Source organism: Schistocerca americana, chromosome 2 (genome assembly GCF_021461395.2).
Source record: "Schistocerca americana isolate TAMUIC-IGC-003095 chromosome 2, iqSchAmer2.1, whole genome shotgun sequence".
Lineage (NCBI taxonomy): Eukaryota > Metazoa > Arthropoda > Insecta > Orthoptera > Acrididae > Schistocerca > Schistocerca americana.
Genome location: NC_060120.1, coordinates 899,892,545 through 899,912,147, shown reverse-complemented (window position 1 = coordinate 899,912,147; position 19,603 = coordinate 899,892,545). Strand labels below are relative to the sequence as shown.

The window sequence follows — 19,603 nt, the reverse complement described above, 5'->3', positions numbered from 1 at the left end:
TTGGTTACATCAGGAGGTGAGTCTGGTGGTCAATAGAAGGTTCCAATTACAAATTTAGGTCCACTCTTGATACTTAGTTTTCGCAGAAACAGTCTGATCTGCAGCTTCAATTTCCATCTCTTAGGGGATGTGAGTTCCTTGTTATGACAAAAATACACACCTCCATTTTCGATTAGCCTGTCCCTTTGATATTTGTTTAAATTTTTCCCAAAATCTCACTGCTGTCAAGTTAGGGTTTTAACACCTTTCTGTACCTAGTACTACATGAGTTTCACTGCATTTTAGGAATGCTTCAAACTGTGGAACTTTATTGCCAATGCTTTGGCATTAACGACTAGAATTGTAATACTTGACTCAGAACCAAGGGGCCATGATCTGTTCTGGGAACAGTGCTGCAGACTGTAAGCTTTGTTGAAACTCTGTGATCATGATTTGTATTCTCAACCTTCTCTACTAGTATGATATCAGAATCCATATGACAGCCTTTGTCTGTCCCAACATGTGTCACAATCTCCAGTTGCACCCTGTACCCTCAATGGCTGCTGGAATAGCCTCTTTAACATGTTGAACCATGTTCCAAGTCATACACACTGACTGGTGTTTCTTGTCATCCCTTGCTGCCATTTCCCTGAGGGTCATCATTATTTACAGTGCAGTTGAACTGCTCACAATTAGTAGATCACTACCCTTTTGCATTTTCCTCTCCTTGACACAGTACATTTTCCAACAGGTGGAGTGAGTCTCATTTGCACAGTTTCACTGGAAGACAGGACATTGAATATGTTGGGTAGGGGGTGGGTGTAACATCCTCTGTTCTTCCTGATCCCCATGGACCCTTTACAGCTTGCCTAAACCTGTTATTGACACACCGCTCATGGTCAAGTGGATGTGCAGTGATAGACCCTGTACCTCCTGTAGAGGATACATTATCCACAGAAGAGGATAGTACATGAGGTACCTTCTTTATCTCTTGTACACGACTCTTTAAAGTAGCCCTGATAATACACCCATTCATAGCAGCTTCCAATTGCTTGACAATAGTTATGGCAATTTTCGACTACTTATGAAAAGCAATTAACACATCTTGTGCCTGAGAACAACATACTGAGTGGGGCTACATTGTGGCTGATGCAGTACTTTTACAGAACAGTTAACAAAATAACTTTAAGCTAAGCTTGTTGATTCACTTTTAATTTATGGGTCTGATATGAGCAATGTTGGTCTTTGGATATCTGTATGCTCAGATTCAAATTTTTTGTTTTCTTGAAGCTCTGAACAGTTGCACCTGTATTTAAATTTTCTTCCGAACATGTGACTGCAGTTTGGTGGACTCCATTGCCGCTGCGGTTGTTCTTGTGCTGAAATCTGAGGAACTCCACAAAATTTCAATTTTCTACAAATGAATACAAAGTACTTCTTCACTTAATAGCTCCATATACTGTATCCCAAAGTGTGACAACTTCACACTACAATGGTACATAACAGTGAACAGTGCTTGCAAGAACATCTTGAAATCTGACATCTGAAACTGCCAATAGATGAATGAAATTTATGACAATTTTTTAGATGTCTTCTCTTCTGCTTTTCTTCACTCACACAGCATTGTTGTCATGGCGTGTGCATTTACTCAGTGGTGCACCATGCTGCTACTCTAGACACGGATACTGACTCACGGAGGCATACAAAGCCTACCCAGGTACCATTCCTGCTAATATTCCAGTCGTTGTTCCATCTTGAAGACAGTGCTGCATCCATCGTTATAGGCGTCACACACCAAACAGATGACAAAACCTCCAAACAACTTCCTATTCTTAATCTTTAAACAATTATAAGGCTTGATGCTCATGACGACCATTCATGGCTAGGGTTACAAATCACCATGCTGAAGTGGTACGTTAAACCACATTTGCTACAGTATTATCAGTAGTCTTTTAGAACTGAAGTGATTAATAGCAAAATGAGATATTTGTTATGACAACAGAAAAACTTTGTATAAAATTTACTGTTTTTCTGGTTTGTTTTTGTGGTTATGGTCACTATCTTCTGCTTATTGTCCATTACTTCTTGTTATCATTGATGGCACAGTTTTGTCTTCAGGTATGATGATCCTGCTTGCAAAATTGATTTCCTCTTTGATAAATATCTCTCTACATCAAATGAAATGTTTACAGACTTTATCTTTTCATATTTTATAATACTTTCAATACTATTCTTCCCAGAGTACATCCAATTTTCACAAAGTAAAACTTACTACTTGCACAAGAACATGTCCATTCTCTCCTCCCAAGAACATTCCAGGGATTTCAATCTTAACATTTTCACAGAAAAAACTTTACTTTCAATACAAATTTTATTTGCTATTATCAGTCAGTTGTAACTAACTCCACAAACAAATACAAAACATGCATAGTAATTTAGAAATTACATCATTTGGGTACAAGCAATTTGTTTATGCATTTTACTTTGATACATGCAAGAATTCCATATAAATAATATTCTAGCTAAGTATGGATGTAAAAAATGTAACTCCATGAGAAATTTTATTGGCTCTGATTTTATGTATTGTGTATCATTGACAGGTATATTACATCCTCTGTGCATCATCATCACCATCATCTGAAATCCTAATTTCATCATAATCTTATCATATCTACATAACATTATTCCACACAGTTTTCTAACTTCAAGACACAGCTGAAAAACACATCTGCTCAACTAAAAGAATGATCATTATCCACTGATTTTACACTATAACAAGACTATCAAACAACATGTCTGATTCCCTATCTTCCAGTTAAATCATTTTACCATAATTATAATTTCTTCAAACAAAGATCATAATTATGTAAATGTAACCCAACTACCCAGAAAAATGAATTGACAAAAGCATACAAAATGCCTTCACCATCCAAAATATATATCACTTCAGCTAGAAACATAACAAATAAGAAACACATATGTTTCATTAATTTCAAAATCTACGGATTAGTTCTCATTAGCAAAAAGTTTTTAAATTCTTTAGTAACTGTGAGGTCATATTATGTCAATAAAAGTAAAGTACGGCATTATTAACTCTTGACATAACTACAAATCAACAGCGACTGGATAGAGACGATTGTAAGAAATTTTGATTTCCAGTTTGAGTCAGATATATTAATTAATTTTACATTGTTTCATTAGCAAAATATATAATGTACACATCATCCAACATTTCACATTTGTTTAGATACACTTTCTTTGATAGAGTTTTTCAACATTTTGTTACATTTTCTGTATATTAACTTTGCCAAAAATGATAGGATTTTCATTTATAACATCAGAATGAAAATGTTTACTAAGCTTGTCCACTACTACCCACCTTTCATCATTAAAGTTTAGACTTTCAACTTCTTCTGACAAAACGTTTTGGTCTTTTACAACCAAAAGTTTTCCAGATGCCATATAATCATTGCTTTTTGTCAAAATTTCATTACTTTTTCTAATTTGTTTATTGTGCTATCCAACTGGGCTTTTAACTGTTTCTACCCTGATTTGACACTAAATTTCAGTTCATTAATTTCTACTTTAATTTGTTCTGCTTAAATGCAGCTGCTTTGAATTCAGTTTCTAACCTAGAAATTTGATTTCACTTTTGTCACTTTTTATTTCCAAAAATTGCTTGGACAATTACCATTCAACTTACCCTCTCCAGCATTACTTGTTGATTGATTCAGGTCTGATGTATTCTCTCCCTCACTTTTGGATGTAATTTTAGTTTTTATTTCTGTGATGGTCATCTTGACACTACAGAATAAGAATACCAACGCAAGCAGTCCACTGATCAATTGCCTACAAAAGAATATATATCAGGCCTCTTCTGGCAGGCTGGCTGTTAATTATTTCATTGCCCTCACCAGCACATCCAGTATATTAAAAGAATTCTTCTTTCCTGGAACAGAAATCAAAATGTGTCAATGTACACATAAAAAAGAATCCCAGAGAATACCAGCTGTTTTTCATAATTTGTTAACAAATAAAGTTAAAAATGTTGACAGAGCAACTTTAGCCATGGCTTATCCAAAAATACCCATATAACTAGGATTTAATGTGAATAATAATATAAGGAACAATCTTGCTCTAGAAGTAAGTATACTAATTGCAGTACTGTAGATTGTTAAAAAAATGTATTTGTTGTTGTAAAAATGTTCTGCTTTGTTGACAGTGCCTAAAATTGAAAATAAAAATCTAAGGCAGTTACACTTCAGTGAACCGCAGTTCCTGGCCATTCTTCCAATGAACCTTAGTCTAGCAACTGTCTTTCCTATGGTTTGTTTTATGTGATGTTTCTCCTTTGTCATTCCATAAGTGTACTTCCACATATTTATCAGATGTGACAGTTTCCAGTGATTGTTCAGAAATTGTGTAATCATACAATAATGCGGATTTCCGCCTATATATTCACAGTTTATTATACTTGTTTATGTTGAGGCTCAACTGCCAATATCTGCACCAAGCATCAATCCTCTGAAAGTTTACAGCATTTTGTTACAACTTTATAGCATTGCAACTTTTTTTTATGTAACAGCATCATGTGTTGGCAGCCTCATAGATCTTCCAGCATTATCCAGTAGGTTATTTATATATATTGTGAACAGTAAAGGTCATGTAACACTCCCTTATGGTATGCCTAGTTACTTTAACATCTCAAGGGTTCTCCCTGTTAATAATGGCATGCTGTGTTCTGTTTGCTACAAAAGAGGTGGAGCGAGATCATTGTCTAGCACAAGACAGTGTTGTTAACTGTCATTCTGCACAAAAAACGTGGTGCGTGCCAAAAAAAACAAATAAACAGACAGTGAGTACAGTTCCAGCGATATCGCTATCAAATAAATTCACAGGACTAGACGAAGATCATGATAAGACTATAAACAATGATGAACTAAAATCAGTGACAAAATTTCCAATCGAGTGGACAGTCAAGGAAACGTCTAATACGAAAAATAAACCAGTGAACATCAAACGACAAGTTGTTGTACTTGGTGATAGCCACGCCAAGAAAATTGCCGAAAAAATAAATGAATACAGAACGTTATTCACAGCAACAGATATGACGAAACCCAGTGCACCTTTGACTGAGATAATGAAGAACAGCAACTCACTTAATGAGCTATCTAAGAATGATGCCTTCATAATCATGGGTGGAAGTAATGATGTATACAGAAATGAGGGTAAAAATACAACCCAGTGTTTAAAAACTACATTACCTGATCTGAAAGTTCCGAACATCATAGTTACTAGCTTGCCTCACTGATACGACCTTCAAGACAATTCCATCGTAAATCTGGAGCTTGCAAAAGTAAACAGACAGTTCTACAGAATATGCAAGTCCCATCAAACTGTAACATTTTTTGATCTTCCTGATGCAAGAGATTTGTTTACGAAACATAGACTACATTATAATAATGCTGCCAAGTCATATGTTGGCAAAATGCTAGCAAAATTAACACAAAAAGATGACGTCGCAAGAAAACCAATTGCCATGCAACCAGTTTCAACCAAGGAAATTGAAAAACCGGAAAACAATTTTAAAATCACACACATAGCCGCACCCACAGTGCCAGCTCAAACAGGAACATCATGTCCAGAAGATGAGATGGTGCCAGAACCAGCCTCAGAAGTTACAGCAGAGATTGAAATTATCATCAAGAAAACTGTGCCTACTCATCATCGAGATGCACACACACAGGGAAACTGATGAAAGGGGCCAATTCTATCCAAATTTGGCCCAATGCAACGAATCCAGAACAAGCAGTCAACACTCAGGTGGACACTCCACTTCTTTATAGTCAAATTAGTTTTAAAGATAAAGACCCTCTACCTAATAATATATGCAGTAGTAATTTCATTATGCAGTTAAACATTAGAGGTCTGTCTGAAGGAATGATCAGGAAACTTTATGATATAGAAATTTTGCTAGAAAGTGTGAAACAATCTGTGAAAGTAATATGTCTTAATGAACACTGGCTAAAATCTGAAAATATCAATCTCCTGAATAAACTTACACGCTATAAACTGGCTACCAGCTTTTGTAGGAGCAATGAGTATGGAGGCTCTTGCATACTAGTTCATTCCTATGATATCAGACAGAATTTTAGCCATCTGAGTGAAAAAGGTACATTTGAAAGTTGTTGTATAGAACTTAAAGAGTATAACATATTAATTCTCAGCATATATCTCACCCCTGGGTACCATATAAGCTCTGCATTTTTAGATAAGTTTGATACATTGCTAAATAAATTAAAAAATGAGAAACTGTACAAGAAAGTGGTTATATGTGCTGACTTCAACATAGATGTAAGGACTGATGACAAATTTTCTTCATGCTTAAAGAACCTGGTAGCCACAGACGGGCTAAATCTCAATTTTGATCAGTGTACAAGCAACCTCTGCAACATGTATTGACAATATTGTAAGTAGTTATAATTATTATGTAAAAGAAAAGTTTCTTTTAGATTTAGGAGTATCAGACCATAAAGCGCTATTTGTATCACTACTGAAGCAAAATTCAGTCTGCACAACAAAAAGATGTAGGAATTTCAGTCAAAAAAATATGGAAGTATTTTGTAAAAAACTAAGGCAAACCAAGTGGACAGTCAGAAAACACATTTCCACAAGTGGCAATTACCATAACTTTTTAACTGAATTCTTGGATATATTCAATGAATGCATCCTCTTTGTAACAGTGAGGACCAGGTCCCATAAAAGTAGATCATGGATAACAAAAGGAATTAGACTGTCTAGTGCTACTAAGAGGAAACCGCATATGGAGGCAAAAGTAAATCAAAGCCCTGAATTTCTTAAGTATGTAAGCGCATACAAAAAACATTTGACAAACTAGTTAAACTGGCAGAACGTACTGTGAATAATAGCTTCATTTCAAATGCAAAAAACAAATCAAAAGCTCTTTGGTCTGCTATAAGAAGTGAAGTTGGCAGTGAGAAAATGCCCTTCTAAAATATTGATAAATGGTAGAGCTGTTACAGAACCCAGTGCCATTTGTGAATCGTTCAATGACTTTTTCATGAACTGTAACAAATTTGGTGTCTGTTAACCACCAAAAACAAAGCCCAATATGACAGACAGTAATTGCTCTTGTTTTAAGTTTTCTCATGTTTCCATCTCAGATGTCATCAAAATCATAATGTCCCTAAAAAATTCAAAATCTGTGGGGTGGGATGAGGTCCCCATTGAAATAACAAAAATAGTCAGTCACAGTATTGCATATCCACTCTCTTTCATAATTAACCAATCTTTTGATGAGGGATGTTTCCCAGATCCATTAAAATATGCAGAAGTTCGGCCAGTACATAAAAAAGGCTAACAAGATGATTTGGGCAACTATAGGCCAATCTCACTGTTACCAATTTTCTCAAAAATATTGGAAAGAGCTGCATGTGATCAGATCGAAAATCACAATTCATCTAACAGCATTATCTTATGCAATCAATATGGTTTCAGAAAAGGCCGCAGCACAATCCATGCAATAAATGAATAAGTCACAAAAGTCAGTGGATGTCTTGATGATAGAATGTGTGTGTCAGGAATCTTTTGTGACCTATCCAAAGCCTTCGACACAGTAAATCATGACCTGCTCCTCCAAAAATTGGCACGCTATGGTTTTCAAGACAAATCTCTTAGCAGGATGTCATCATACTTGGCAAACAGAAATCAAAGAGTACTTATTAACATCAATGGCAAGAAATTTCTCTCTGGCTGGAAGCACTCTCAACTAGGTGTTCCACAAGGTACAATATTAGGGCCATTACTTTTTCTGTATTATATTAATGATATGCCATGCCAGATCCAATCTGATACTATCCTCTATGCAGATGACTCAACAACTGTAGTCTGTTGTAAAAATGAGCTAGACCTAATCTGTCATATTGAACAAACACTTGGGGAAGTGGAGGCATGGGTCAAAAACAATAACTTTACATTAAATTTTACAAAAACAGAAATTGTTCATTTCACCACAAAACAATCTGCACAGTCTATAGTTGAATTAAAGTATATGGACAAAAAATTACAGACTGCAGGCTGTGTGAAATTCCTCGGCGTATTAGTCAATAGAAACCTGTTATGGAGTCACCATGTGGACAACATACTGGATCAACTGAATAGCCTTGTATATATTATGAATATCTTGTATAGTATTACTGATTTAGCTGTAAGAAAAACTGTATATAATGCATATTTTGTTTCAGTCATTAGGTATAATATAATTTTCTGGGGGTCTGGAAAAACAAATTTACTTAGAGTTTTTAGACTACAAAAAAGGATCATCCGAGCAATTGTGGGAGTAAAACCAAAGTAACATTGTAAACCTTTATTTGTAAGACTAGATCTAATGAGCATTCCAAGCATATACATCTACTAGCGGACCCGACAGACATTGTCCTGCATGATATTTCAAGCGATTAGGATATTAAACAAAGCATGAAATGAAAGACAAATAATATATAAGTTCATTATTCTTTATTTTGAAATAACATCAATTTTTCTAAAGACAATTCATTATAATCAATAGTGTTTGTTTAAATTTATCTTAATGTGGTGGCATTCCTGGTAAGTCCAGCGAATTCGAAAATTCAACAGGATAGTTGACTGCTTCGTCAGGATCGGTAACAGTGTCAATTGATTTGAACAATATCACATTGCCGGGCAATGACTGTTTTATTTTGAAGTTAATAGCATCAACATCGATATTTTTTGTGGCTAAAATAGCTCGTTCACGAAGCCACGCATGATTAATATAATTAGTTTGTATATCTGGAAATATGCTTTCAATCAAAGCATCTTTAGTATTTTACCACATTGCAGAAATTGTCTGGCAATTTGGTGCATTGTCTGTCTCCATGCAATGATTAAGATTGTTTTATACATGCATTAATTTCATCTGCATGTGTAGCACATGGAATGGCTGGCAATGTCGGTCTAAAATCACCAGACGGCAGCAGTAAGGCACCATCAAAAAGCCTGGTGTTATTATTTAGATCTTTCGTCATTCTATCAAGAGCTTCAAGTGAATGCTTGTGGGCCATAGTGCATTCATCCCAGATAATAATTTTGCATTTTTGCAAAACTTTAGCCATACCGGAACACTGTTTTATGTTGCACATTGCATCTGGATTTGTGTGAATGTTCAACGGCAACTTGAGTCCTGAATGTGCAGTCCGCCTGCCATCGAGCGAAGTGGCTGCAATACCTGATGAAGTCATTGCTAACGCAATATGATTTTGTGATCAAATGCGTGCAAATATTAGTGAGATGAGAAACGTTTTCCAGTGTCACTTGGTGCGTCCAAAAAAAAAGAATCCACCTTGTTCTTCTGCAATTGACAAATTAATTCGATCGTAAACATTCTTTTGTTCATCAGTGAGTAGTTGCTCATTATTTTCAACGAAATTAGTTAAAGAGACCGTATTGAATTGTTGTTCGCGCTGAATCTCGCTGTTAATGATGTCTGTTGCTGGGCGGTTAGGTGAGGGCATACCAAAATGAATGAGTGGCATATTCGAAATCAGAATGCAAATATCTTCAATCTTTATTAGTGCCTCGTTATATATTTCTGGCGAAAAATCGATATTGGGATCTTGATCAGCGATTCGAATGCGATGCAGAATGTCTTTGCTCATGGAATCTTTATACAGGGTGATTCAAAAAGAATACCACAACTTTAGGAATTTAAAACTCTGCAACGACAAAAGGCAGAGCTAAGCACTATCTGTCGGCGAATTAAGGGAGCTATAAAGTTTCATTTAGTTGTACATTTGTGCGCCATTTCAGCCAATAAAGTTTTTGGTCCCTTTTTCTTCGAAGGTGCTACTGTAACTGGACTACAGTATCTGGAGATGTTAGAGAATTGGCTGTTCCCTCAGCTCAAACAAGAAGCACAACAATTCATATTTCAGCAGGATGGAGCGCCACCACATTGGCACTTATCTGTCCGTAACTACCTGAACGTCAACTACCCGAGGCGATGGATCGGCCGCCAGGCAGCCCGTGACAGAGCACTTCATCACTGGCCTCCAAGAAGCCCTGATCTTACCCCCTGCGATTTTTTCTTATGGGGGTATGTTAAGGATATGGTGTTTCGGCCACCTCTCCCAGCCACCATTGATGATTTGAAACGAGAAATAACAGCAGCTATCCAAACTGTTACGCCTGATATGCTACAGAGAGTGTGGAACAAGTTGGAGTATCGGGTTGATATTGCTCGTGTGTCTGGAGTGGGCCATATTGAACATCTCTGAACTTGTTTTTGAGTGAAAAAAAAAACCTTTTTAAATTCTCTTTGTAATTATGTATAACAGAAGGTTATATTATGTTTCTTTCATTAAATACACATTTTTAAAGTTGTGGTATTCTTTTTGAATCACCCTGTATTTGTCCCAGAGGACAGAAGATTGAGATGGAAAACACGTCATCAATAATATGGCAAATAACTGGTGAATTTGATGAGGACAGGAACTCAGTGCTGCATCTGCAAGTGTAATATACCAATCGTGGTCATCTTCCAGCAAATGCAATTCACGACACACATCATGATATGCGTCGTACAAAATGCCATTGACTGTTCGCAAGTATTGGAAGGGTGTCGGTCCAGGAACATTAACCACCAATAAACGCAAGAAGAAACATTCGCATTGCTTTGGATGGACTGTGTATAATCAGCCTAATGTGTTTCCCACAAATATGCCGTTGTATCCTTCAACCAGAACACCTTGCTTTCGTGGTTCCCACGTTTTTGACTTTTTGTTCCATGTGAAATATAGTGCCACATCAGTATACATTAATGTCTTTGCGAATTGACCAGGAATACCTGGTCGGTTGCATAGATCGAAACTCAGTTAATGTGGCTTTTGGGGCAATTGATGCACGTTGTAGAGTAGTCTCTTCCATGAAATAAACATGCTATCCATTTTCAAGGTGCACGACCAAATGTATAACAGCAAGGTCTCTTTCGTGTATCGGAAAACCCAAAATATGCCAAAATGCTTCATTGCTGCTGATGTATCGGCCCAATTGATACCGTGTTATTTCATTGTTTTCGTTACCATTGTGAACAGCAAATACAGACATCTCACTGCCCTTACGGACATATTTGCATATATATTTTATGGACTTCACCGAACTGCAGAGCTCAATGTTTATGTGTGCTTTGTAGATTTTACACAGCAATGGTGAATACAGAACCACCCATTGATTGTCAATGTCAACTGCTGTACCGTTTGGCATGCGCAATTGATGTGATCACCACCATGGTCAGTGTCTCTACGACGATACAATAGATAACCATCGATATTAGTGATTGTATCATTTATACAATTTTTTCGAAAACGTTTCGTACATTTTCCATTGTCCATGTATGGCGTCATCATGTTTATAGCACTGCATGGACCGTGGATCATGTTAGCGGTAAGAATCTCATACAATTCTTGATCGATATTCCGATCCGGAATGAACAAATCTGGTCGTCCGTACGTGTGCACAAAAGTCATGGTGTCTTGAATATATTCTTGAATAGGACATGGGCTACCAATATATGATGATGTAAGAATGTATGAAGTACCGATGTCATTGATATTAGTTATTCCATCTGCGTTACCAACAATATTATCGCACAAATGAATGTATTCCTCAGCTCGAAGTTTCGCTTGATTATACCTGATGTATTGTATTCACTCGCTTTCAATTTTCGCATACATATCAACGATATATTGATGAAACAGCTGGCGGCATCGGAGAATGTTATTGTCTTCATGGTCACGAATCATCAACCGATATGCGTAGAAGTTCATCGTGCTCACTTTCTTGCTGCTTTCTGCACCTGCAAAGTAAAAATATAATTAAGACAAAAAGAAATTAATTGTGCATAAAAATAAAATATTGGGTAATGACATGTGTAGATTGTACCTGTTGCTGGATTTCTTTGTTTGATATTTAAATGATATCCATCTTATCCTCCCCAAAATATCAATGGATATTGCAAAGCATCGTAAGAGCGATGACTGTCTTCAATCGTATGCACTGTGTTATCCCTGCGTTGGATTTGTATATCTCAATGTTCAAATATGTCGTCAACCATAACAACTGCAACTTCATTAATGGTCAGTGCATTATATCAGTCCACATGCTGCCCAGGTGGTACTTTGTCTGTGCTTCAATGACAATCGTATAGTTGTTTTGCAGTCTGTTTGAAATGGTATTGAACAACTGGGCCAACTGGTTGTGATTTTGTAAAAATGGTTCTAAAATACCCACAACTTCTTGCTCCTCCATCTGCTCAATATGGTTGTACTGGCAGCTTGCGTTTATTTGCTGCTCCTCATCACCCATGAAGTAGATTCACAGAAATTTTGAATCGGTATCAGGCATCGGCATTAAAGAACCAATTTGATGATACACTTGGCCCTGAATCTTAAACGTTGATTGGAAATTGCGAACGATTTTTGTTGCTCCAAATGATGCCATTTGAAAGCACGAATTGAATTTGCGAATTTTACACACACACACACACACACACACACACACACACACACACACACACAAAGAGAGAGAGAGAGAGAGAGAGAGAGAGAGGTTGAAATGTAGCTCCAGCCAATAGTGTTTTCAGTGGTTCTGGCAGCAAATTCAATGGTGGCAATACAACTTTTCTAGACGCGCAGCAGAAACTGGTTGATTCACCTTTGTATTTGAGTGCATGACAGTGTTGGCATTGTTTGTTCGTAGCACCGATTATAATTTGTGAATATGACGAATAGTCGATGTCCAACTCATATTCAAATGCAAGGTGAAAAAGTGATGCACGTGTCAATGCGCGATACACTTGCAAATGCTGTTGTTCACATGTTCTGAATGTGTCGGTGTCTCGTTGACGGGCCAGTCTTTGTCTCAATGCATTAGCTCGAAGGCTTTCGTTGGGTTACTCTTGACTTTCATTAGCACGTCTGATTGCAGCCGGGTTTCTTAAACTTTCATTGTCCGTCAATTGATCTTCTGCCGATCTATTTAACCAACGGTTCTGGACTAATTGTGAATTCAGAGTCCGTCAACCAAGTTTTCCAGGCCCCCACCTGAATGCATTCACAAAAATTCATTCAAATCAATCCAGGTGTTTAGTTGCAGTATAGATAAATAACCTAGATACTGACTGCAGTGCCATCTGCCAGGCTCATTTGTGAATCTAAACCATCCAAGGCACCACCCAAACGCATACAAAAAAATTCATTCAAATCGGTCCAGCCGTTTAGGAGGAGTTCAGTGACATACACACGTACAGTAGAATTATGTATATAAAGATGAAACTCTCACTTTCACGAAAAGAAACTCACAACTTTTTAAGGGCAATGGCTTCTTGCATCAATATGATAATAGATATGGAATGAGCTACATGTTACCTACCCACCAATTAAAATCATATGAAAAAACCCCATACTATACGGGCATGAAATTTGTAAATAAAATATGGAAAGGTATGGATGACCCAAATGTAAAAGGTACCAAAAAGACCTGGAAAAATATCTGAAAGATAAATGTTAATATAGTGCAGAAGATTTCTTGAATAGCAACAAAGCATTATAATTGTAATTAAAATACCTCTTTGAAGATGTTACACCATATGTATTATTAGTTTATTGTCTATTTTTAGTATTATTATATATAGTGTAAATCTGACAAGTCACCTATGTCACAATCTTTGATTGTACAAGGCATGTTATGTGTTAATAAAAATGGAAATTGCTTCAATTTAGTCACAAATCTGGTATGATATATCCTATTTGTTCATTAAGCAACAGTGAAGAACTTGACTTTTTGGAAATCAATCTGGATGCCAGTATTTACTGCCTTCTAGGTGTTGTGGAGGAACAAAACAAGAATCATTGTTTATGTAATTTACATTAACAGGAGAAAGTTTTTGGGCTTCATGAAGATAGTAACATGTTCCAAAATTATACAACAAACTGACATCAATGATATAAGCCTATAGTTGCATGCATCTGTTTGATGATCTTCTTTCAAAACAGAAGTGACGTCCATGTTTTTTTCAGTCACTTGAAATGCTTCATTGGTCTTGCTGCTAGAAGTGGAGCAAGTTCTTTTGCCTACTCTTTATTGAATGATACATATCTCATTAAGTTGGTTTGTTTTGGGGGAGGAGACCAGACAGTGAAGTCATCGGTCTCATCGGATTAGGGAAGGACGGGGAAAGAAGTCGGCCGTGCCCTTTCAAAGGAACCTTCTGGGCATTTGCTTGGAGCGATTTAGGGAAATCACGGAAAACCTGAATCAGGATAGCCAAAGCGGGATTGAACCGTCGTCTTCCCAAATGTGAGTCCAGTGTGCTAACCAATGTGCCCACCTCATTCAGTATATCTCGTTTCTTCTGTAGAGCAAATTTATTTGAATTTTTATCTTGTAGTCTCTGTGATACCTAACATTTTATTGTTTGTATGACAACTGAATGGAGGAACAGCATGCCAGTCTTCCTCAGTGAAAGAACTTTGAAAAATGGATTTTGTTGTTCAGTGTTCTTTCCATCTTTCACCATTTAAATGCTTTTGTCAACTATCTGGACAGATGGCTTTGATCGATTTACTGATTTAACATAAGACCTAAACTTCTTAGGATATTTCTGCCGGAGTAGTAGATTGAATTTTACTTTCAAATTCAATGAATGATTCATGCATGACTCTCCATACATCAGTTTTGGATTCATTCAGTTTTAGTTTGTCTGCAAGTCTCTTGGAATGGTCAAGTTTGGTGTGAAACTCTCTTTGCTTTTTTGAACATCTGTCTAACTTGACGTATATCCATAACTAGTCTTTCCATTCCTCATGACTTTGCTCAGCACTTAAATGTCTAAGACATGTTGTGCAACACTTTTGAACTTATGTTCCATACTCAGTATTTTCAGTTTAAGATATGGATGTTTGAGTTGTTGTTCTGGTAAAATGAAATATATTTCCTGCTGCATTTTCTACGCAGAAATATTTTCCTATCTTCTTTTACATTTATATGTGATCACTGATTCATGCTCAAAGAAAACTGAGCCAACAAATTTAGACCTGTTTATAACCAGCAGAGCTAAGATGTTGATCCATGATCAACCGCTCAAGAAAGTAATTTTCAAGTAAAGCATTTAGAACAATTTCACTTCATTCCCCCTCCCTACTACCTACTTTAATTATCTGAGTCTTTAGACTGAAATCTCCTCCTAATAACATAATGTGAACAGGAGATTTACACATATCCTACTCTACTCCTTTTCTCCATCCAAATTATTTTGCATTTGAAATTTGGGTTAACCTACATATTATTGTAGTATTTACAGCCATAAACATATCTCTACCACCAGTGTCTAGCCTATCTTTATGGTATACACTTCAATCAGAATTTGAAACTTTACTACTGTTATTATCAATTTCAACCAGTTTTCTGTTCCAAGAACTATATGAGCATTATTACTGGTTATAAGCAAGACTAGTTTTGGGACCTCTGCAGGATACACCTCTGCTGTTAACTAATACTACTTGTTGTTAACATTTTCTTTCTCTGGTCTGCAATCATGACTATTATTCTCTGTAATGAATGGGCCTGCTGTCCTGCCCTCTCTGAAACCAGAATGAAAAGGATCATTTCATCCTCACTTACTGACTGCAATATCCATTGTTCGTCACATGCTGTGCTCAACATCAAATCTTCACTTAGAGTAGTTGCTTCCTCTGACTTTCCATAGCCTACACTATTGAAATGGTGCAATGATGTCTTATTATTTCCTTTCTGTTCTTCACTGGTCCTCTTCACAAAAAATCCTTTTTGTGTACATGTTAAACTATTTGCAGCTGTAACAGATCTTTATAACAATGGATTGTATGTACTGATGTATGTAACTTAAACAGTGTTTGAATAACACATACTTCTGTCTTTTCCAGATTGGTGGTGCAATGTCAGAAGAAGGAAATACTCTGACTGAAATTAAAAATGAACTAACGAAAGTTGTGAACAGTATGGCAACAATAGGTGTAGCATTATCAGCCTGCAGTTTGCCAGGTAAATACAACAGTTCTTTGAAACAGGTTGACTAATCTAAAGAAGATAGAAATTTTCTAATCTAAAACCAGCATGTCTCCTCAGTTATATTGTGGCCATTAAACACTCATTGAGAAATGTTTCATCCAAGATACGGAGGAGGCTCTAATGGCAGCTGTTGGGTCCAGAGGGTGCACCCGACTGCAAATTGTGTTTCATATAGAACCAATGACACCTGCTGCCAAAGTTCAGATGCCATCCTTGGTTCTTGCAGGTGGATAGCTGCACTAATGAAGACAGATAGGCTTGCACACAGACTGGAAACTGAGCAAGCATTTTTCAGCACTGTACAACCAATTGTACTTACACCAGAGCTTCAATGGATTCTATGAGAATCTAAGAGGCAGGTTTTTTTAACATTAAGTGGAGGATTGTAGAACCCCTCCCAACAGTGAAAGCATGCACCACTTGCAGTTAGTGGCTACTAGTGTAGCATAGTATGTGTGGTATACATGTGTGGATTTTTAGGATGGATAAATCTGTACTGTAAATTTAAAAAAAAATCTAAAGTTGTTTTACAGATTACTGGATGACATTGGAAGTTAAAGAAAATTAACAGGTGCACCTACGTAGATACTGGTTAGGATCATATTATTATGGGCATAATACAACAAAAGGCGAGTAGCTGTATTCACAACAGTGGAATCAAGTCCACAGTCATACTCTTAAATAAGTGTAGCATTGAATGGTTCTTTGAATGCTATACTTCAGTAATACTGTTGCTTTAAACATACATGATAGTGGTTCTGACAGTGTACAGGATTCCAATGTTTTAACTTCATTAAGCCATTAGAGAGAGTACAGATAAAAAATGGTAGAAATAACTGGGAAGTAATTTTATGTGAATATTTCAGTGTTGATTTCATATTAGTGTAAGGAGACAATTCTGTTTCTTGGGTTAACTGTCTTTGGCTTTTCTGTCTAAGTGCAACAGAATAGCCAAAAGTTTACTTACCACTTTTGGTACTCTTAGGAAGCTCTACCTTTGCTGCTTACCTATCATCTAACTACATTGTATACATGTTTTGTAGATATTATGTCCTTCTAGTTTCTATCCCTGCCTTACTCTCCATCTGATGTAATGGATCCAGGTTGACCAAGGTCTGGTAGTATTCATAACCCATATGCAACACATAGTTTAGCTTCACAAAATGAACTTACTATACAAAACTCACCATGCTTACATTAAAAGGCATTCACAAGTTCTGTTTCTTTATATTTCATAAGTAGTCTAACACTCCATGAAAAGAATAAATTGCTGAAAACTGTTTGTTGCATGTTTGCTATACTGGGAAGAAATGGGTTAAATGTGCTGTTCAAAATGGAGTTTTGGTGTGAAACTAATGACACTCACATACACATCTACAGTTCTGTCATAGGAAAATGTGATGCAAATGATGTAGTGAGTCTGATGAAGGAATTATTACAGATGCAAAACTCAGATATCCATGGATGCACTGCATGACTCTTTTTCTGTATCATTGTAAGTATCAGAGTTGTCATTTAAGCTGTACATTGTTTGCTTTGTGTGCTGGTCAGTATGTTGAACGTATCTTATGACCTGGTAAAAATCAAAATCATTGTTACATTTTCTTATGAGCTGGTGTTCTTCTCACCTTTTCAACATTCTACATTTCTTTCATTTTATTTATAAATTTCTAGAGTTTGTTAGCCTCCACGATTGATGTCTAACCTGTTTCCCATGTGAAACTTTTCAGCTATCTGTAGTAAAGATTGAATTTTCATTCTTGATGATAATATTTTTGAAATTTTTTCTCCTTCCCATATGTCTACCTACTTCTTCCTGCTCTCTCTCTCTCTCTCTTTCTTTTTCTCTATTATAAACTGTTTTGCCACTGACTTTTATTTTTTATGGTAAAAAAATTAATTATATTGTAGGTTCTCCACCATTATTTACCTTAGCCCCCGATGAGATGGAATTAGGCCTTGGAGTTCATGGTGAGGCAGGGGCAAGTCGAATAAAAGTATGTATATACAATTCAAGGAACTAATATCTGCTAATTGTCAACTGTTTGTATAATAATACAGGTTGCAATACCAAAATTTAGACAATTTTAAGTAACATTAAATATTTAAAAAAATTCTTTTTCTTTATGCATAGGGGGAGTCTACAGAGCACAATCATTCGATGTATTCCCATTTAGCTATAACAGTGTACTCCAGTCTCAATCTGAAATGCACCCATGTATGACATAATGTATATCTGAAGCCATGTCTGTGAATGTTGCCTCAATGATTATCCTTAATGATGTTACAGTGGCGTATTGAGATTTACTGAAGAACGTTTTGACTAGGTTTCATACATAGTAATGCGGATATTTAAAACAGTGCTGTAGGCAAGACACAATTCCATAGACCAACACATACCAGAATAGACTGATCTTCAATTTTGTACTAAATGACTCGTGGGCTGGTGCACAATGTTGCTGTGGATTATATTACATTAAGTGAAATTTAGGAACCAGGTTTTAAATTGTAAGACATTTCCTGGGACAGATGTGGATTCTGACCACAATCTGTTGGTTATGAACTGCAGATTGAAACTGAAGAAACTGAAAGAAGGTGGGAATTTAAGGAGATGGGACCTGGATAAACTGAAAGAACCAGAGGTTGTAGAGAGTTTCAGGGAGAGCATAAGGGAACAATTGACAGGAATGGCGGAAAGAAATACAGTAGAAGAAGAATGGGTAGCTCTGAGGGATGAAGTAGTGAAGGCAGCAGACGATCAAGTAGGTAAAAAGATGAGGGCTAATAGAAATCCTTGGGTAACAGAAGAAATATTGAATTTAATTGATGAAAGGAGAAAATATAATAATGCAGTAAATGAAGCAGGCAAAAAGGAATACAAACGTCTCAAAAATGAGATCGACAGGAAGTGCAAAATGGCTAAGCAGGGATGGCTAGAGGACAAATGTAAGGATGTAGAGGCTGGTTTCACTAGGGGTAAGATAGATACTGCCTACAGGAAAATTAAAGAGACCTTTGGAGAGAAGAGAACCACTTGTATGAATATCAAGAGCTCAGATGGAAACCCAGTTCTAAGCAAAGAAGGGAAGGCAGAAAGGTGGAAGGAGTATATAGAGGGTTTATACAAGGGCGGTGTACTTGAGGACAATATTATGGAAATGGAAGAGGATGTAGATGAAGACGAAATGGGAGATAAGATACTGCGTGAAGAGTTTGACAGAGCACTGAAAGACCTGAGTCGAAACAAGGCCCCGGGAGTAGACACCATTCCATTAGAACTACTGATGGCCTCGGGAGAGCCAGTCATGACAAAACTCTACCATCTGGTGAGTACGATGTATGAGACAGGCGAAATACCCTCAGACTTCAAGAAGAATATAATAATTTCAATCCCAAAGAAAGCAGGTGTTGACGGATGTGAAAATTACCGAACTATCAGTTTAATAAGTCACAGCTGCAAAATACTAACGTGAATTCTTTACAG

The 19,603-nt window shown here is 36.6% G+C and overlaps 1 protein-coding gene across 2 annotated transcripts in view; it reads left to right on the top strand.

The window, feature by feature from the left end:
* LOC124595876 (triokinase/FMN cyclase-like) overlaps positions 1-19,603 on the top strand; it is a 165,179-nt gene that overhangs the window by 94,805 nt on the left and 50,771 nt on the right. For both annotated transcript variants that reach the window (XM_047134785.1, XM_047134786.1), the window contains 2 exons: positions 15,975-16,092; positions 18,031-18,116. In XM_047134785.1, coding sequence (XP_046990741.1) covers positions 15,975-16,092; positions 18,031-18,116 — 204 coding nt within the window. The remainder of the gene's footprint in view (positions 1-15,974; positions 16,093-18,030; positions 18,117-19,603) is intronic.